General features: G+C 40.6%; 1 protein-coding gene across 5 annotated transcripts in view; it reads right to left on the reverse strand.

Moving 5' to 3' along the window:
- The window catches only part of SORCS1 (sortilin related VPS10 domain containing receptor 1), a 589960-nt gene that overhangs the window by 154450 nt on the left and 417185 nt on the right, over positions 1 to 18325 (reverse strand). For all 5 annotated transcript variants that reach the window (XM_054503115.1, XM_054503113.1, XM_054503114.2 and 2 more), the window contains exon 6: positions 2644 to 2708. In XM_054503115.1, the coding sequence (XP_054359090.1) occupies positions 2644 to 2708 (65 nt within the window). The remainder of the gene's footprint in view (positions 1 to 2643; positions 2709 to 18325) is intronic.

An 18325-nucleotide genomic window follows, 5' to 3' on the forward strand; every position in this document is an offset into this window, starting at 1 on the left:
CAGTGAGGAGAGGGCAGACTAAGATTAGGCTGAGGGAATGGGCAGGCACAAGTTATGCTGGAGCTGTAGGTCAAGATGAGAATTTAGCTCTTTATCATCAAAGCAATGGGAAGTAAGCAAGACCTTTTTTTTTTTTGAGATGGAGTCTCGCTCTGTCACCAGGCTGGAGTGCAGTGGCGCGATCTCAGATCACTGCAACCTCCGCCTCTCGGGTTCAAGTGATTCTCCTGCCTCCGCCTCCCAAGTAGCTGGGACAACAGGCACGCACCACCACATCCAGCTAATTTTTGTATTTTTAGTAGAGATGGGGTCTCACCATGTTGGCCAGGATGGTCTCTATCTCTAGTAAGCAAGACTTTTAAACAATGATGTGTTTACTTTTGCATTAAGAAAATATTGATCTCTGTTATGTAGCAAGAACTGGACCTTGGAATCCAAGATAACATCATCTGCTCCAGGGAAATGGAGAAGTCACCACCAGAGTGAGCCCACTGAGGAGGTGGGAAAGCCGCTCTGACCTGTTGAGCTCATTCTGTGTCATGCACAGTGCTGGGCATGTTACACGTGGCAGCTTTGCCTGGGTTACAGAGGATGATGGTCAGCCTTGACCCCTAACCTGTGCCCCGACTGACTCTGTCAAAATATATATTCACTCCCCCAAAAGGGAAACAAACCTTTAGAGATGAGAAATCTCATGGTACATGCATAGTAATGAAAAATGTGTGGTTTCTGGGGAGTTTGGGTTATAGGGGTGACCTGCTTTGTTTGACTGTAAGCTGGTAAAGTGCAGGATCTTCTGCCTTTGTGTTCAGAGGAGCTAAGGACTGGTAGACAGGCACAAACAGCAGTGATTAGGGTGCTTCTGAATTGTGAGGGATATTTTAGAAACTGGGAATGTCTTGGAAATGAGATGGTCACTCTCTGGGCCAGCACTGGGCAGCCTACAACAGCCTCATTGCTCTGTGGTAATTGTGGATAGTCCATTCTCTTCCTCTCCTCTACATCTGAGACCTCTTTCTTTCTCCCTGTCTTTTCTCCCCTCACCCTCTTCTATATACAGTTTCCTCCTTTTCTCATTTTCTTTTACCCCTCCCACCTGGAGTGCTCTATCCTAGGCCTAGCGGTACCCCCACAAATGCTTAGCCCTTCTGAGGATCCTCTGTACCAGAGAAGGGTAAGGAAACATTCATTGCTGGTGTTAGTGGGTCAGGCACTGTGTGAAGTATTTTATATCCATGGGTTTCTTGAATTCTCACCTGAATAGGCTCTGTGAGATAGACATCACTGTCCTCTACTTATTTACCATATTAGCTTAGCTATATTATTACTTAAGCTTTCTGTGCCTTTGTTTCTTCATATGTGAAATGAGAAAAACAACCTACAACGTTGTCATGAGGCCACAAAGTGTAGTCCTGTCCTTCACTGCAGCATAACCACTCGGAGTTGATGAGAACTACTGATCGGTGAGCAATTCACTCAACTGACTCTCCTCCTGATGCCTCTGATGGGGACACACAGAAAAATTCTCTCTCTCTCTTTTTTTTAAAATTCTTTCCAAGTGTTTTGTGAACCTCCAAACAAGACAGTGAGGCATGGCCTGGATGGTATCTGACAAAATAAGAAGACTGAAGAAACAATTCAACACAAAAGAGTAGCAGCAGCAACAACAAAGAAACACTTTAGGAATCAAGAGTTTGGAAGTATTCTCTTTAACTGGAAAGGCACTTTGATTGGATGAGAGGGCTGTGCTGGTATCACCACTCAAAATATACATATTTCTGGATAACCTATATATTTATACTTATAAATCTATATGAAAATATGTATTTATACTTATAAATCGATATGAAAATATGTATTTATACTTACAAATCGATATGAAAATATGTATTTATACTTACAAATCGATATGAAAATATGTATTTATACTTACAAATCGATATGAAAATATGTATTTATACTTACAAATCGATATGAAAATATGTATTTATACTTACAAATCGATATGAAAATATGTATTTATACTTACAAATCGATATGAAAATATGTATTTATACTTACAAATCGATATGAAAATATGTATTTATACTTACAAATCGATATGAAAATATGTATTTATACTTACAAATCGATATGAAAATATGTATTTATACTTACAAATCGATATGAAAATATGTATTTATACTTATAAATCGATATGAAAATATGTATTTATACTTATAAATCGATAAGAAAATATGTATTTATACTTATAAATCGATAAGAAAATATGTATTTATACTTATAAATCGATATGAAAATATGTATTTATACTTATATATGAAAATATGTATTTATGAAAAATCATTAAGACTATTTTGCATTACTGAAGACAGGAAATGTCTTCATGCCCAAATCACACAATTATTGCCACTGTGCCATTGTGCCTGTCTACCTATCCTTAGCTCTTCTGAACAGAAGATACCTGCACTTTACTAGTTTAGAGTCAAAAGAAGCAGGTCACCCCTGCAACCCCAAATCCTCAGAAACCACACATCCACTATTACTCTGCATACACCATGAGATTATTACACAGACTCAGTTCATGACAGAGTCATAGAACTAATATTACTATGAATATTGCGGCAAAGTTGATTTACTTACGACCATCCACAGTTCTGGCCTCAAGATGCACAAGGTCTGGTTCTTTATTTGACCCCATCACAGACCTAAAAAATAGAGAAACATGAAAAGAAACATCCATATTAATGACTTCACATGCGCCTTACAGGAACTCGGCAGAGCCCCCAGACTGTTAATATCCACAGGCATCTAAACCCACAATCCTTAGAATATATCTACTCTATTTATTTATACAGCCTGACAGTAAAATTTACACTTAAAATAAAAACGATAATGAAAACTTCACTTGATGAAAGGCAGGCTGCATTCTAGCAAGGATGTTGCATGTTGTTAGCTGGGACTTGCATACAGGTCCTATGCATGTTGTGTGTGTACTCTTGCAACAACCCCAGTGACAGTGTATTAAACTTTCAAAACTTATTAGGCAGGCATGCTGCTTCAGCTGGGTGACTTGAACAGCGATTCCCATAGCACACTGATCTAATTAATTTTTTCACTGAAATTTGCCAAACCACCTACTACTGCCCTATGAACAAACCCTGTGACTCAACCAATACAGCAGCAGTTACAGCAGAGTGACGATTCTCTGTATTGTCGAACCCGTGTGAAGAGAAATAGATGCACCTCACTTTCTGATACGTGCCTGAAACCATATGTGTAAGCAAAATAAAAGCCTATTTAAAATGCCTTGGAGACACATATTATTTTGTGTAATCCTGCATTAAGCTATATTAAATAGAAAATAATTATTAGTCTGGAACATAAATAATACGGGCAACCACGCCTTATCTCTAGGATTTTTATACAATGAGATTAATTAAACTTGGGAACATCTGCACTTTTTGAAAAAATCAGGCTTTGCAGAACTTTAATTTATTCCATTTCTACACAGAAAACAGCGAAATGCCTCCAAACTGGTCCCTCTGCCTGCCCCCAGCCACTCAGCCCAGCCACTCAATCAAGGCTAGAAAATGCAGATGTTAAAACTACTTATCCCGGGCCGGGTGCGGTGGCTCACACCTGTAATCCCAGCACTTTGGGAGGCCGAGGCAGGCGGATCACAAGGTCAGAAGATCAAGACCATCCCGGCTAACACGGTGAAACCCCATCTCTACTAAAAATACAAAAAATTAGCCGGGTGTGGTGGTAGGTGCCTGTAGTCCCAGCTACTCCGGAGGCGTGAACCGGGGAGGTAGAGCTTGCAGTGAGCCGAGATCGCACCACTGCACTCCAGCCTGGGTGACGGAGTGAGACTCCATCTCAGAAAAAAAAAAAAAAAAAAAAAAGTACTTATCCCTCCAGAACCTAGTATGGTATCCATGACCCTACACAGACTGGGTCCATCTCACTTTTGCTGCCTCATCTCCTGCCACACTGAAAGATATTGCCATTGTCTGAAAGTGCCACACTTATTTCCTCGCCCCTCTGTGAGTCTCTGTAAGCTTCTGCCTTCAGCTTGAGATGCTCTTCTCCAGCTTCACCTAACCCCTGAATTATAGTTTAAGACACAAGTGAAAAGTCACTTCCTCTGTTAAATATGTCTCATTTACGACAGGGAGAGCCTTTTCCTCCTATCAGCAAGTGTATGTTATAAATCCTGTAAGATCCTTATCAGAGTTTGTTATAATTATTTTTGTGTTTTTCCAATATGAAGGCATCCCCTTCCCCCAACAGACACACACACAACACACAAATACAAAAGACACACACACAGAGATACCCAATAAAGCTACTGGAGGGTCTTCTCTTTACACACTTTATATTCATAGATATAGTTCCTGTTATATAACAGACAGTCAAATGTGAAATGAAAGAAGGAAGGAATGAAGGAAAGACTAAAGAAAAGGAAAGAAGTTAGGAGGAAAGACAGGGAGGACAAGAGGAAGGAGGTAAAGAGAAAGAAAACAAAGGAGCTATAAAGGTCTGCGGGTTTTCTGAAGTAAGTACATTAATCATTGTCCTAGGGTCATTCCCAGAACTCTACTTACTTAAACTCATTTTCCCAACTCAAAGAAGGTGAGTGGCTAGCTGGCTTAATCACTCTTCATCTGGAGGAAAGAAGTCTCCTTAAGGCCCTGTTATCGCTGTCAATAAGTTTTCTCTGATTAATACATGGCCTGAAATTCAGAGCCTATGCTTGAAACATTAAATCCAACTTTGCTCTTCCCCTAGGAAGCAGATGTTTCCTAATAAGGGTTTCATAATTTCCCTCATATAGACATGGGACATGCATTTGCACATTTTAATCACTGGAATCTGCTTGAATCCAGGCAGAAATTGACCCTTTCATCAGAATTTCAGTTAAGTACTGCAGCAACTACTAAGCTTTGGGTGGTGACTCTCCCCACACTGAAGCATTAACGGGATCCACAGGTGACCTCTTCTGACAAGACTGCAAGTCACGAGCATTAAAAAAGAAAATGAGCTGCTTGACAAGCCTCAATCCAGAAAGCTCAGCAGTTAACTGTTTTATTTCAAAATGGGCAGTTACATGCTGTTCAACGGTCCACCTTGCTTTAAGTTTCATCCTTGAAATGACTACCACCACTTATTCCCAGGAGAAACCCAGCACCCCAGAAACACAAGGTTAAACCTAGCATGCAAGCCTATCTACTTGGCTTACGGCTAGCGTCAATGGGAGGCAAAATAATTACCCTGGATTCACTGTAGCTTTCCATGTGCTTATGGTCTCAAATAAATAATAGCAGTAGTTTTTAAAAATCTTGTATTATCTTTAATGGCAAAGCTGTTGTTTCCAGTGACATCCCCCACTGCCTTATCAACAAACAAAAAAGAAGCAAGGCCAGGTGCGGTGGCTCACACCTGTAATCCCAGCACTTTGGGAGGCTAAGGCAGGCGGATAACGAGGACAAGAGATTGAGACCATCCTGGCCAACATGGTGAAACCCTGTCTCTACTAAAAATACAGAAATTAGCTAGTTGTGGTGGTGTATGCCTGTATCAGGAGGCTGAGTCAGGAAAATCCCTTGAACCTGGGAGGTGGAGGTTGCAGTGAGCCAAGATCTCACACTGCTGTACTCTAGCCTGGGCAACAAAGCGAGACTCCATCTCAAAAAAAAAAAAAAAGAAAAGAAAAGAAAAAGAAAAAGAAAAAAGAGGCAAGAGCAAAACAGAGTTCTTTGTTCTCCCCAAATCTACTGTGGTTAACAAACCTCCTTATTCTGCCTAAATGTTTTCTCATCTATAGTAAAACAATTACAACTACAAAACAAAGCTTTACATGTGAAAGTCAAACCACAGTGTTTCCAATAATTTTTATTTGATGATGTCCTAACTCCTAGACCTGTGGTCCAAGAGTATCTCTAGCAGTCACAGATGATAAAGAATTATTGCTGCTTTTACTTTATGGCCTAGTGAGTTATTAATTGCTGAGGCCAATCAATGCTGAATGTCTGTATAAGTGCTGATTTTAACGGTCCTGTCATTGACCAGATACCTTAGAAAAGCATATCACTGCAGTTGACCCAAATGATATCATTACTCTAGCCTATATATGCTCCTAAATTTTAGCTGGAGCTATGGAGTTAGGTGGTATTCTGTGAGTTTTAAGACCAACTATGTGTTTCATCATCATCCTCATCATTAAACATCACCACCATCATCATTATAATCATCAAAGAAAAACAGCATCAACATAGAATTTAATACCAAATGAACTCTTCATGGTCTTACTTGCAAATGAGATCTTGAGAGTGATAGTCAAGCATCTCTATCCAAACACATTGGCAAATCTGACTTCTGGTATTAAGCATAAGGGATTGGGCACCTTTGTTTTATGCCTCTAGATTATCCGGCACATATCACTGTCATAGTTCATAATGATTTGCCATGTGTCTGCATAAATGACTCTCTTACTACACCGGACTCCCAAAGGCAAGTGTTCTGTCTTTTATCACTGAACTCTCTATGCTTGCCAAAGTACAGGGAAGCAAGTTTTCTCAGTAAATACATATACAACATTTTTGCACCAGTCAATATTTACTAATATCCAATATAGCATGTTATTCATTTCTGGGACTCAGAACCTCTCTGTAAATATATGATTAAAATTTTGCCTAGGATATTTTAATTATTAAAAAAAGGCAATAGGTAGATGTATCTTGTATACCTTTATATTGCCTTTATGTTGAACCAGGAAAATGAACTCCCTTCTTGAAGTGAATTTTATAGAAGGGAAAGGGAGTCTTTCTGTGTACATCCTGGTGTCTGCCTGGGATCTCCTCTCATCCTTCTTCTGCCTTCATAACTCTTATTGCTGTAGCTCAGCTGCAGATGACTGAAGTTGAAAACAGGCTTCTCAGTGGGGGTGCCAGTTAAGCCAAGTTGGTTATCCTTTCTGAGACTTTCAGAATGATGGACATACTTTTGCACAGAAAAAATTAGGCCATGTTATAATTGGTGACTCATTTGTCAATCTCCTTTATTGACAGACAGACTCAAACCTTTCTGTATCTCTGTGCTAGGCACCTTCACGCCACAGATAGATTATCAAAAAGCATTAATTGAATGGTTTTTGAGAAAAGAGTAGTGCACAAACCAGCCATATCAGCATATATTAATTTATCTGTATATGTAACTTTTGTTAAGTTAGTTAACATCTCTGTGCTGTCACTTTTTTAGTCTTTAAAATAAGTTAACATAATTTTTCCTATATTTTTCCTATAATATACATCTTTAAGTACCTAGAAGATTCCTGGCACACAGCTAGGGCTCAGGAAGTAGAGTTAATTTATTTCTTCTCTTTTCCCCTCTTTTTATTTCAAGAAATGGGTGGGGGAATATTAATACCTAAGAAATTAAAATGTATGTTGGTATTAAAAAATTCTTGGCCAGGCACGGTGGCTCACACCTGTAATCCGAGGATCATCTGAGCTCAGGAGTTTGAGAACAGACTGGCCAACATGGCAAAACCCCGTCTCTACTAAAAGTACAAAAATTAGCCGGGCATGGTGGCAGGCGCCTATAATCCCAGCTACTCAGGAGGCTGAGGCAGGAAAATCGCTTGAACCCGGGAGGTGGAGGTGGCAGTGAGCTGAGATCGTGCCACTGCACTCCAGGCTGAGCGACGAGAGCAAGACTCCGTCTCAAAAAAAAAAAAAAAAAAAAAAAAATTCTTGACATATCATGGATGCCTTGCTAACAGAAATTATCTATCAAAATTATTTATTGTCATAAGTCAATAGACAAAAAATGAGTCAATGGCTCAGAGATCAATTATATGAATAAATAAAATTCAATTATTTATTCATTTATTTAGTCAGTGAAACATTCCAAACCCCTACTATGAAATAAGAATGAGGGCTACATAATTACTGCACTTAAGAGCCTTAGAACTACAGAAGAGGCAGTAACCCAATGAAGAAAGGGTTCTAACATTCAAGGTGCTATTTGAAGACACAGGAGGAATGACCTTTCACCTGCAGATGGAAACCTGGAGGAAAAGCAAGGTCCAGGAACCCTTTGGAGTAAATGAATCAAATCTTCAAGTATATGCAGCAATAGAATCAATGGACAGAAGGAGTGAAGAGCATTCTATTTACAGACAAATAGCAGGTTCTGGGGCCCTACCTCAAAGAAAGGATGACCCATATAGGCATCTATTGTTAAGTCAATAGTTTGGATCCAGTGTTTCCAAAGTAGATTAGTAAAAGAAAACTGAAAAGATAGCAGGGGCCCAGTCAAAAAGCACCTTTTGCATAATGCTAAGGTTCTGTATTTGATCCTGAAATTCATGAGATGGCACTAAAGAAAGGTAAGCATATACATTTATAAGCAGGTGAAAAGACTTCAGTCCTGGTCTATGTATGGTCCTTGCTATTGAGGGAGTATGAGGTGAAGTTGCACAGGTCATCTAGATGAGCTTTGTTGACAAAAACGAGACAAAGCCCATTGCAGCCTCCTGCATCTATACTTCCAGTATCTTAAGTAGGTGTTCACATTTAGGAGCTATTTTGAAATAAAACCTAAAGATCACTAAAGACAAGAATATGAATAAAAATAAATCACACTCTGAAATAGTATACCAGTGATGTGAGTAGCGCAACATCAGCCTTCTGAAATACAATCAGCCAAATGCAGCCTTTGTAGACATTTTCCACTCAGAAATGTCACTAGTTTATCATTCACCTGGCCTTTTGTCTGAGTTTATACCAGCTTAATATAGTGCCCAATAAATGCTGCAGAGCCACAAAATGTCCTGATGTAGATAACCGCAGATCAAGTATTACAAAATAAATATCATGATGGGATAGCACCTATTTATTCAGATTCAGAATTGCAGTTAATGGCATATGGGAAGAAACGAGGAGGTACCTGCAGAGGAACAGAGGCTGGAAGGATGGAGACCCCTGTCTTCCTCTTCATGTTCCCACAGCCCCTCTTCGTAAACAAAGCCCATGAGGGCAAGAGGTCCTGTCTGCTACCAAACTGCCTGGCAGGTATTGGCAGTGAGATACCTTGGTTTCCTCTCCTACAGTCAAGGGTTTCCCCTTCGCCTGCCACTATAATTAGGCCCTCAGACAAATATCATCAAGATAACCCTGGTTAAGGCCACAGCTTTTGTTTTTGAATAGAGCATCTTAGCCTGATGTCTCGTCTGCTGTTCAACAAGGGCAAATGGGCCAGATAATCTACAAAGCAGCCTAAGATGCCATTTAACCTCTCCCTTTAGCCTAAGAAACACGTCTGCTTTCTGCTTTTATTCCTCTGGCCCCCCACACTGTCACATTGGTTCTCCAGAACCAAAGGTACCTACTAAAAATAACAAATAAATAGATCAATAGATAAACAGACAGATAAAAACGATGCTTAATCTCCTCAATGCATAATTGCCTACTGAGAATCAGCATTGCCAGCAACCTGAAGCCCTCCACATGCTGCATTTTGTCATCCTTACCCCCAAAGCCAGAAGCCCAAGTGTTTATTTCTATGATGTCTGCAGCAAAATGTGTGTGTGTGTGCATGAGTGTGAGTGTGAGTGTGTGTGTTTATAGGTGTAGGGGAGCAAAGCGAGGCATGCAAGTCTGACCTGGAATGAAGAAATACATAAAGCTCAGGAGGGCAGTGAGGAGGTGAAGATGATTATTGAGCAAAGGGCTTGGTAAACAGGACTAAAAGTTTAAACGACAATGTTTAGAAACAAGCAACCTGTCTCTAGAGACATCACAATGACCAGACCTAAACCAGCCAAGATGAAGCTTTCCACAGCAGCTCTCCCCTTCCTTTCTCCACTTTCCCTTTTCTGATTTAATGACTTTGCTTTTTCCATCAGTGTTTGCATTTTTTTGTTTCCTTCTTATTTCCTGACTTTTATGCCCCCTCTTTGTCTTTGTTGTTTCTTAAATGTTTTTTTTTTTAAAGAGGGGGGTGGTGCAGGCATGGCGGCTCACACACTTTGGGAGGCCGAGGCGGGTGGATCACTTGAGGTTGGAAGTTCAAGATGAGCCTGGCCAACATAATGAAACCCCATCTCTACTAAAAATACAAAAATTAGCCAGGCGTGGTAGCACACGTCTGTAATCCCAGCTACTCAGGAGGCTGAGGCAGGCAAATCGCTTGAACCCGGGAGGCGGAGGTTGCAGTGAGCCGAAATCATGCCACTGCACTCCCCTACCCCCCGCCCCGCCAAAATAGGATAAAAGTATGTGGGGGGTCTAGAGAGATACCAGGAACCATGCTCAGATCAGTGCTCCCGATCCCCAAATAAAAATCACAGTGCCAATGAGATACAGAGAAATGCATTTCAACTGATCAAAAAGAGCATGAGATTAAGGTAAAGGAAAAGCTTAAAATATTTTTAATAAGGTTTCTTTTTATCTTTTTAAACTTTAGTGGTATCATACCCTGTGTATTTTTAGCAACTTGTTAAATGTACTCAATAATATATCTTGGAGATGGTTCCACACCAGAACATAAAATTAATGAGATAAATCTCTAACTATTTTATTGCAACCTATTAAATGAAAATATATCCAATGTATTCAGTCATTGTCTATTGGTGGACCCCAAGAAAAAATATACATAAATGGGGAAAAAAAATTGGAGATACACATTAAAAATTCATAATTTTAGTCACTTTTGGTAGAGTTTGGGGGTTGTGGGTAATAGTCAAAGGGATCCCTATCCTTATCAGTAATTTAAGAATTTTTATAAGGAAGATGTATATATGCAATAGTCTAATAATTAACACAGCTGTACTATTAATAAAAAGAAAATATTCTCCATCTGGAAAATAAAGTCTAAGTGGGTAGTAAATGTGGGCAAATCACAAACAGAGAGAAAAAAGGATGAGTGACATCCTTTCCGTAGGGAGGAGACCTGGGATTTTCTTAAATCTTGAATACTTATAAGTCTGACACCATCTTAGTAAGAGGGCCAGGAAGGTGAAAGCCTAGAAGAGTTTTGGTCAGAGAAGCAGTGCTAAGGACCTCCTGGAGGGGCATGCTTGTGTTGATGTTAAATTCAGCGTGAGAGGAAGGAAGCTGGAGATCCTGCGTGGGGCCAGAGGGGCCACAGTAACAGAAGACAGGGAGAAGAGAGAACCTCTCCACTTTTCCTCTCTTTATCCATTTCTGTTAAGGACAAAGAACTTCAGACTAGAGGGTAGAGCAAATAGAAGTTTAAAGGAATTGCTCAGCGCAGTGGCTCACACCTGTAATCCCAGTATTTTGGGAGGCTGAAATGGGAGGATTGCTTGAGTCCAGGAGTTTGAGACCAGCCTGGGCAACAAAGCCAGACCCCATGTCTATTAAAAATTTTTTAAAAGGCCAGGCACAGTGGCTCACGTCTGTAATCCCAGGGTCTCACTATACTGCCCCAGCTGGTCTTGAACTCCTGGACTCAAGCAATCCGTCCACTTTGGCCTCCCAAAGTTCTGAGATGACAGGCGTGAGCTGCTGTGGCCAGCCAGGGATTGTTTTAAAAGGCAAGGTTAATGGACTAGGTATTTGAACTAGAGACTCACTATGGATGACCAAAAAGGTTGGGTAAATATTAAAAGTACTAAGAGACCTAGCAAGGAAATAAAAGAATTATGAGGCCAAAAACTGAGAGAAGATAGAAATTCAGAGAAGAAAGTCCAGAGTTTGGCCCACTTTTCCCCTGGGGAAAACTGTCATTGTCTTGGCCGGGCATGGTGGTCGCACATGCCTGTAATCCTAGCACTTTGGGAGTTCAAGGCAGGTGGATCACTTGAGGTCAGGAGTTTGAGACCAGCCTGGCCAACATGGTGAAACCTCATCTCACTAAAAATACAAAAATTATCCTGGCGTGGTGGCACATACCTGCAATCCCAGCTACTCAGGAGGCTGAGGCAGGAGAATCACTTGAACCCAGGAGGCAGAGGCTGTAGTGAGCCAAGATTGCACCACTGCACTCCAGTCTGGGTGACAGAGAGCTAGAGACTGTCTCAAAAAGAAAAAAAAAAAAAGGAATTGAAAATTTAAACCAGGCCAGGCGTGGTGGCTCACGCCTGTAATCCCAGCACTTTGGGAGGCCAAGGCGGGTGGATCACGAGGTCAGAAGATCGAGATCATCTAGCTAACACGATGAAACCCCGTCTCTACTAAAAATACAAAAAAAAAAAAAAAAAAAAAAATTGCCGTGTGTGCTGGCGAGCACCTGTAGTCTTAGCACTTTGGGAGGCCGAGGCGGGCAGATCACGAGGTCAGGAGATCAAGACCATCCTGGCTAACATGGTGAAACCCCGTCTCTACTAAAAAATACAAAAAATTAGCTGGGTGTGTTGGTGAGCACCTGTAGTCCCAGCTACTCGGGAGGCTGAGGCAAGAGAATGGCGTCAACCCAGGAGGCAGAGCTTGCAGTGAGCTGAGATTGCGCCATTGAGCTCCAGCCTGGGTGACAGAGTGAGACTCCCGTTTAAAAAAAAAAAAAAAAGAAAATTTAAACCTGAGCATTTTGCTGCTGGAGATAACCTGACCCCATGGAAATGATATTCCATAAGAGAATTCCAGAACAGCTATCTACACGTTTTGTTTGAACACATCAAGCAAGGGGGGGAAATTAGGCACCCCTAATACATGATGGTTTATTAGATATAAGTTGTGGAAATGTAGTACAGTACTTACATACTAACTTTAGAAAATATACACAAAATAGAAACTAAAATCGGAGGAAAGAATAATCAGAAAGTATCTTTTTCCCACACCTCAGTGAATCACCAATTACCCCCCTAGGGTGCGGGTGCAGGTAAGTCACCACGGAGACTGTTGCTCTAAACTGAAGATTCCTGGGATATCCTTAATATTTAACACCAGGCATGGCAGACGGTTGACTCTGAATTAATTTTTTAATGAATAAATGAATAAATTTTTGAATATGTTTACTGAGTAACTACAAATGCTAGGTGTAGTTCTAGACATTAGGGGTTTAAAATTGAATAAAAAAGAAAAATCCCTGTACCTTGTGAAGCTTACAATTCAATACAGAACACACAGAAATTAAAAATAAACATGTCAGGTGATGCTCATAACATTTCTTGAAAGCTGTGTGAGGAAAAGTATATAAAATACAAGCCATTTAGCTACATCAGAAAAAAAAAACCCATTGTTCCCCGGTGTCAATCAATGGCTGGTTTCCATCTATTAAGTGTGAGATTGATGTCATATAGGGCCGCAAGGCTGTGCTCTTGTTGGTTTCCTGCTCATCAATTGTCAACAACTTGGGTGAAAATACAAGTTGTGTGCCTAGAAAACTCATACATGACACAAATTCAGGAAAAATAATGACAAGATAAGAGAAAGACAGTGTTATCTCTGAAAGAAATTTACTTGCCTAAGGGCATACAGCTAATAAAAGATACAATCAGACTGGAACCTAGGCATTCTAATTTCTCTAGGGCTCTATACACCACCTGTAAAAAAGGGTAGAGATAATAGTACCGAATAACACGATTGTTGTGAAAGGTAAAAGACGAAATATGTGTAGCTACTACTACTGTCAAGAGTATGAATCAAGGAATCCTTTAGGGACAGAAAGTCTGTTAGAGATTAACTAGTTCAAACACCTCCTGTTACAATTAAGAAAGCCCAGGCTTCCAGAGAGCAAATACCATGTCCAAAGTCATACCACTCAGAGTGTATCAACGTTGGAATTACTAACCCAGGTCCTTAACTCATCTCAATAATTCTTTTCATAGAAAAAAAATTACCTCTTAGTGTCTCAGGCAAGACAGTGTTAACTAGGAAGGTAATGTGTGTGTCTTACACACTAAAAAGATAAGGAGAAGCCAGGCATGATGACTCACACCTGTAATTCTAGCAGTTTGAGAGGCTAAGGCAGGTGGATTGCTTGAAGCCAGGAGTTGAAGATGAGCCTAGCTAACATGGCGAAACTCCGTTTCTATTAAAAATACAAAAATTAGCTGGTGTGGTGGCATGCACCTGTAATCCCAGCTACTTGGAAGGCTGAGGTAGGAGAATCACCTGAACCCAGGAAGCAGAGGTTGCAGTGAGCCGAGATTGCATCACTGCAATCCTGCCTGGGTGACAGAGTAAGACTCTTTGTCTCAAAAATAATCTCTCTCTCTCCCTCTCTCTCTCTCTCTCCCTCTCTCTCTCTCCATATATATATATATATATATATATATATATATATATATATATATATATGGAGAAATAATGGAAAATCCTGACATTTCAACATCCTGCAAGCATTATGCGTACTGGAAGTCATGAGCCTAGACATATTTGAGGGGTCCCATGTCCCAGAGATTGGAAACAGACTAGATATTAATTTCTTCAGCTTAGACCTTAAACAGCAGGGTTTGTAAGTTTGAAGGTGGCTTTTTTGCAGTCACTTGCAAAACGACTAATAAATTCTCTCCCTTCTCAGAAAACACAGTGTCAGTTTTTACATGGACAGCTCAGTGCCTGGCCTGTAGGTAAGGCTGGTTTAGCTATCCTTGTAGTCGCTTTTCCATACTTCATCAGGTTATTATGACACAAAGCCTTCTCTTGCTTTATTGCTGGGTATTGTACTTCTGCAAAAATACACTAAGAGGCTATCGCCTTCAAATACTTCAATTGAGAAGGAAAAGAGATCCAGTCAGTAAAGCTTGGAAGGGAGTAAGAATAGAATTGGGTTAGATATAGGAGGAAATTAGATTGATGTTCATCGCAGAGGCAATTCCTGGGGTATGAAATGGCAACTGCTCTCCTTAGTAGAGGGTGAGTATCCCTTATCTGAAGTACTTGGGACCAGAAGGTTTCAGATTTTGGATTTTATTTTTCAGATTTTAGAATGTCTGCATATACATACTGAGATATCTTAGGGATGGAACACAAGTCTAAACACAAAATCCATTTATGTTTTATAACACCTTGTACATATAACCAGAAGATAATTTTATACTGTTTTTTTTTTTAGATGGAGTCTAGCTCTGTTGCCCAGGCTGGAGTGCAGTGGCACAATCTCGGCTCACTGTAGCCTCTGTCTTCTGGGTTCAAGTGATTCTCATGCCTCAGCCTCCCAAGTGGCTGGGACTATAGGCGCACGCCACCACACCTGGCTAATTTTTGTATTTTTAGTGGAAATCAGGTTTCACTATGTTGGCCAGGTTGGTCTCAAACTCTTGACCTCAAGTGATCCGCCCACCTCGGCCTCCCAAAGTGCTGGGATTACAGGTGCGAGTCACCACACCTGGCCAATTTCATACAATATGTTTAGTAGTTCTGTGCATAAAACCAAGTTATGACTGCATTTCGACCAGAACCCACGGCACGAAGTATAGTATGAAATTTCCCACTTGTGTCATCATGTTGTCATTCAAAAAGTTTCAGATTTTGGAGCATTTAGGGTTTGGGATTTTCAAATTAGGGCTGTACTACCTGCACTTTGTTTGCTGATGAAAAATTTCTGGAGTTCTGAGTATAAGGTGTGAAGGGATTTGAAACTGGGCAAAGACAGGGAAGCTATTTTGTGAAAATACTTTGAAGGCTGTGCCAATTTGCTTTTGAACTCATGTTAACTCCTTGGCCAAGGAAACTAGCGTGATGACAAAAAAAGAAAAACACACCTTTTAATTTATCTCATTTTGGAGTCTGTTTTTAAATCAGTAGTCCACTATGGATGTGAATTCCTAAAGTTGGTTTTGAAAATATCTCAATGTGACAAAGAAAAGAGAGAAGAGGAGGAGGGAAAGGGAAAGAGAGGGAGTAAAAGAGAACGTGGGAAAGAGAGGATAGGAGAATGAGAAGGGCAAATGAAGGCATTGGAGACAGAATGAGGATAGAAAGGGAGGAAAGAGAAGCCAGAGAGAGGAGACTTTCTTTGCTATGACTATTCCACAGGGGTCACCATGCCCTCCTGCTGCCTGGCTGCCACCAATCCCACCACACCACCATCCGTCTGGAAATATGTTTGATTGCTTTATTATTATCATTATTTGTATATTTTATTTTATTAAGAAGGAGTCTCACTCTGTCACCCAGGCTGGAGTGCAGAGTGAAATGGCGCAATCTCGGCTCACTGCAACCTCCGCCTCCCAGGTTCAAGTGATTCTCCTGCCTCAGACTCCTGAGTAGCTGGAACTACAGGTGCATACCACCATGCCTGGCTAATTTTTTTATGTTTAGTGGAGACGGGGTTTCACCACGTTGGTCAGGCTGGTCTCAAACTCCTGACCTGAAGTGATCCACCCACCTTGGCCTCCTAAAGTGCTGGGATTATAGGTGTGAGCCACCGCACCCGGCCTGTATAATTTATTTAAACAGCATGCTTTAAAAATAACACTGCTGTGAAAAATCTGACTGCAAAAGGAGTATGTATTCATTGAAAATATAATACTAAGTATACGGAAGTATACAAAGGAAACTAAAACATTCTTACAATCCCTCCATCTAGAATTAACCGCCTTTAATATTTTGCTGTTAATCCTTCAGTACTTTTTCAATGTTTGTGTAGGCACTCCTTTTTCTAAGACTTTTGCATCATATCACGAACACAGCATAACACATGATGTAATATTAGGATGCACTGTTTTGCCAGCTGTACAATATTCTATAGTTGACTTAACTAGTTTTCTGATCACAGAGTATTGGTAATATCTATCGTTTTACTTTTATTTATTTATTTATTTACTTGAGATAGAGTCTCACTCTGTCACCCAGGCTGGAGTGCAGTGGCGCAATCTCGGCTCACTGCAAGCTCCACCTCCCGGGTTCACGCCATTCTCCTGCCTCAGCCTCCCAAGTAGCTGGGACTACAGGCGCCCGCCACCAAGCCCAGCTAATTTTTTTGTAGTTTTAGTAGAGACAGGGTTTCACCGTGTTAGCCAGGATGGTCTCGATCTCCTGACCTCGTGATCCGCCCACCTCGGCCTCCCAAAGTACTGGGATTTCAGGCTTCAGCCACCGTGCCTGGCCATCGTTTTACTTTTAGACATGATGCTGCACTGATGATCATTGTAGGTAAATATCTGTATGTGTCTCTAATCTCTCTGGTTTTTTCAATAGGAACAACTGTTATAGGAGGAAATATTGTAGTCTTCCCTTACCCACAAAGTTTAAGTCCATAAGGTATAAGAGTGCTTAAAATATTTAGAATATTTACCTTATTACTATACCATATTTTTCATGTGTTTTTTAATTGGTGAATTTAGAACCTTCATTCTTTGTTTTGGGAATTAAAATGACTTAAACACAGAGGTTAGTACCCTGCTTACAGGTCTGTTTTGTTTTTGGGAGCAGCCAGGCTTGCTTTTTTCCTTGGTTAAGACAGAGGAGAAACAGGAAAAGGTAAAACAGAGTGTAAGTGTGTGTGTGCGCATGTGTACGTATGTGTATAACATCTTCCTTTTGGAAAAGATGTATGAGTTGCCCAACTGAACAAAGAGGAGAGCTCAGAACTACTGGGTGAGAACCCCGCCTCCATGGTCAACCAAGAAAATCAGTCACAGAGAAAGTGCATTTTCTTCTGACGTCTCCATTCCAGGTCAGACTCTAAAATGCTCCTTAAAAAAGGACCAACAAAAAATTTTATTAGCCAAAAAGTCTTGCCCTTAATTAGTAGGTCAACAGGGATCCTCTGGACAATAGCTCAGAGCCAGGGCAGAGGGACACTTAAAATGAGAAAGGGATATTAGTGAAGAAACAATAAGGGCCAGGTGCGGTGGTTCATGCCTGTAATCCCAGCACTTTGGGAGGCCGAGGTGGGTAGACCAAGAGGTCAGGAGATCAAGACCAACCTGGCTAACATGGTGAAACCCCATCTCTATTAAAAATATAAAAAAATTAGCTGGGCATGGTGGCAGGTGCCTGTAGTCCCAGCTACTCGGGAGGCTGAGTCAGGAGAATGGGTGAACCCGGGAGGTGGAGCTTGCAATGAGCAGAGATTGCGCCACGGCACTCCAGCCTGGGCGACAGAGTGAGACAATGTCTAAAAAAAAAAAAAAAAAAAAAAAAAGAAACGAAAAAGAAAAAAAGAAACAACAACAAAACACAATCCAGATTTGAGCTTATTCACCTTCATTAGCACACTACAGTAATAATTGCTGTAGGCAAGATTGGCTACAAATACTATAGTACGCAAAACGCATGTTCTCAAAGTATCTCTCCAAAATCTTGATCAATTTTCTGGTTATATTAACATATGTTCACACACTTTTTGATACTTATCCTGCCAGGAGTTAGAGCTTAATTCTCCTTCCTTTGAGTGTGGGCTGAAC

The sequence above is a fragment of the Pongo pygmaeus genome, chromosome 8 (genome assembly GCF_028885625.2).
Source record: "Pongo pygmaeus isolate AG05252 chromosome 8, NHGRI_mPonPyg2-v2.0_pri, whole genome shotgun sequence".
NCBI classification, from domain to species: Eukaryota; Metazoa; Chordata; class Mammalia; order Primates; family Hominidae; genus Pongo; species Pongo pygmaeus.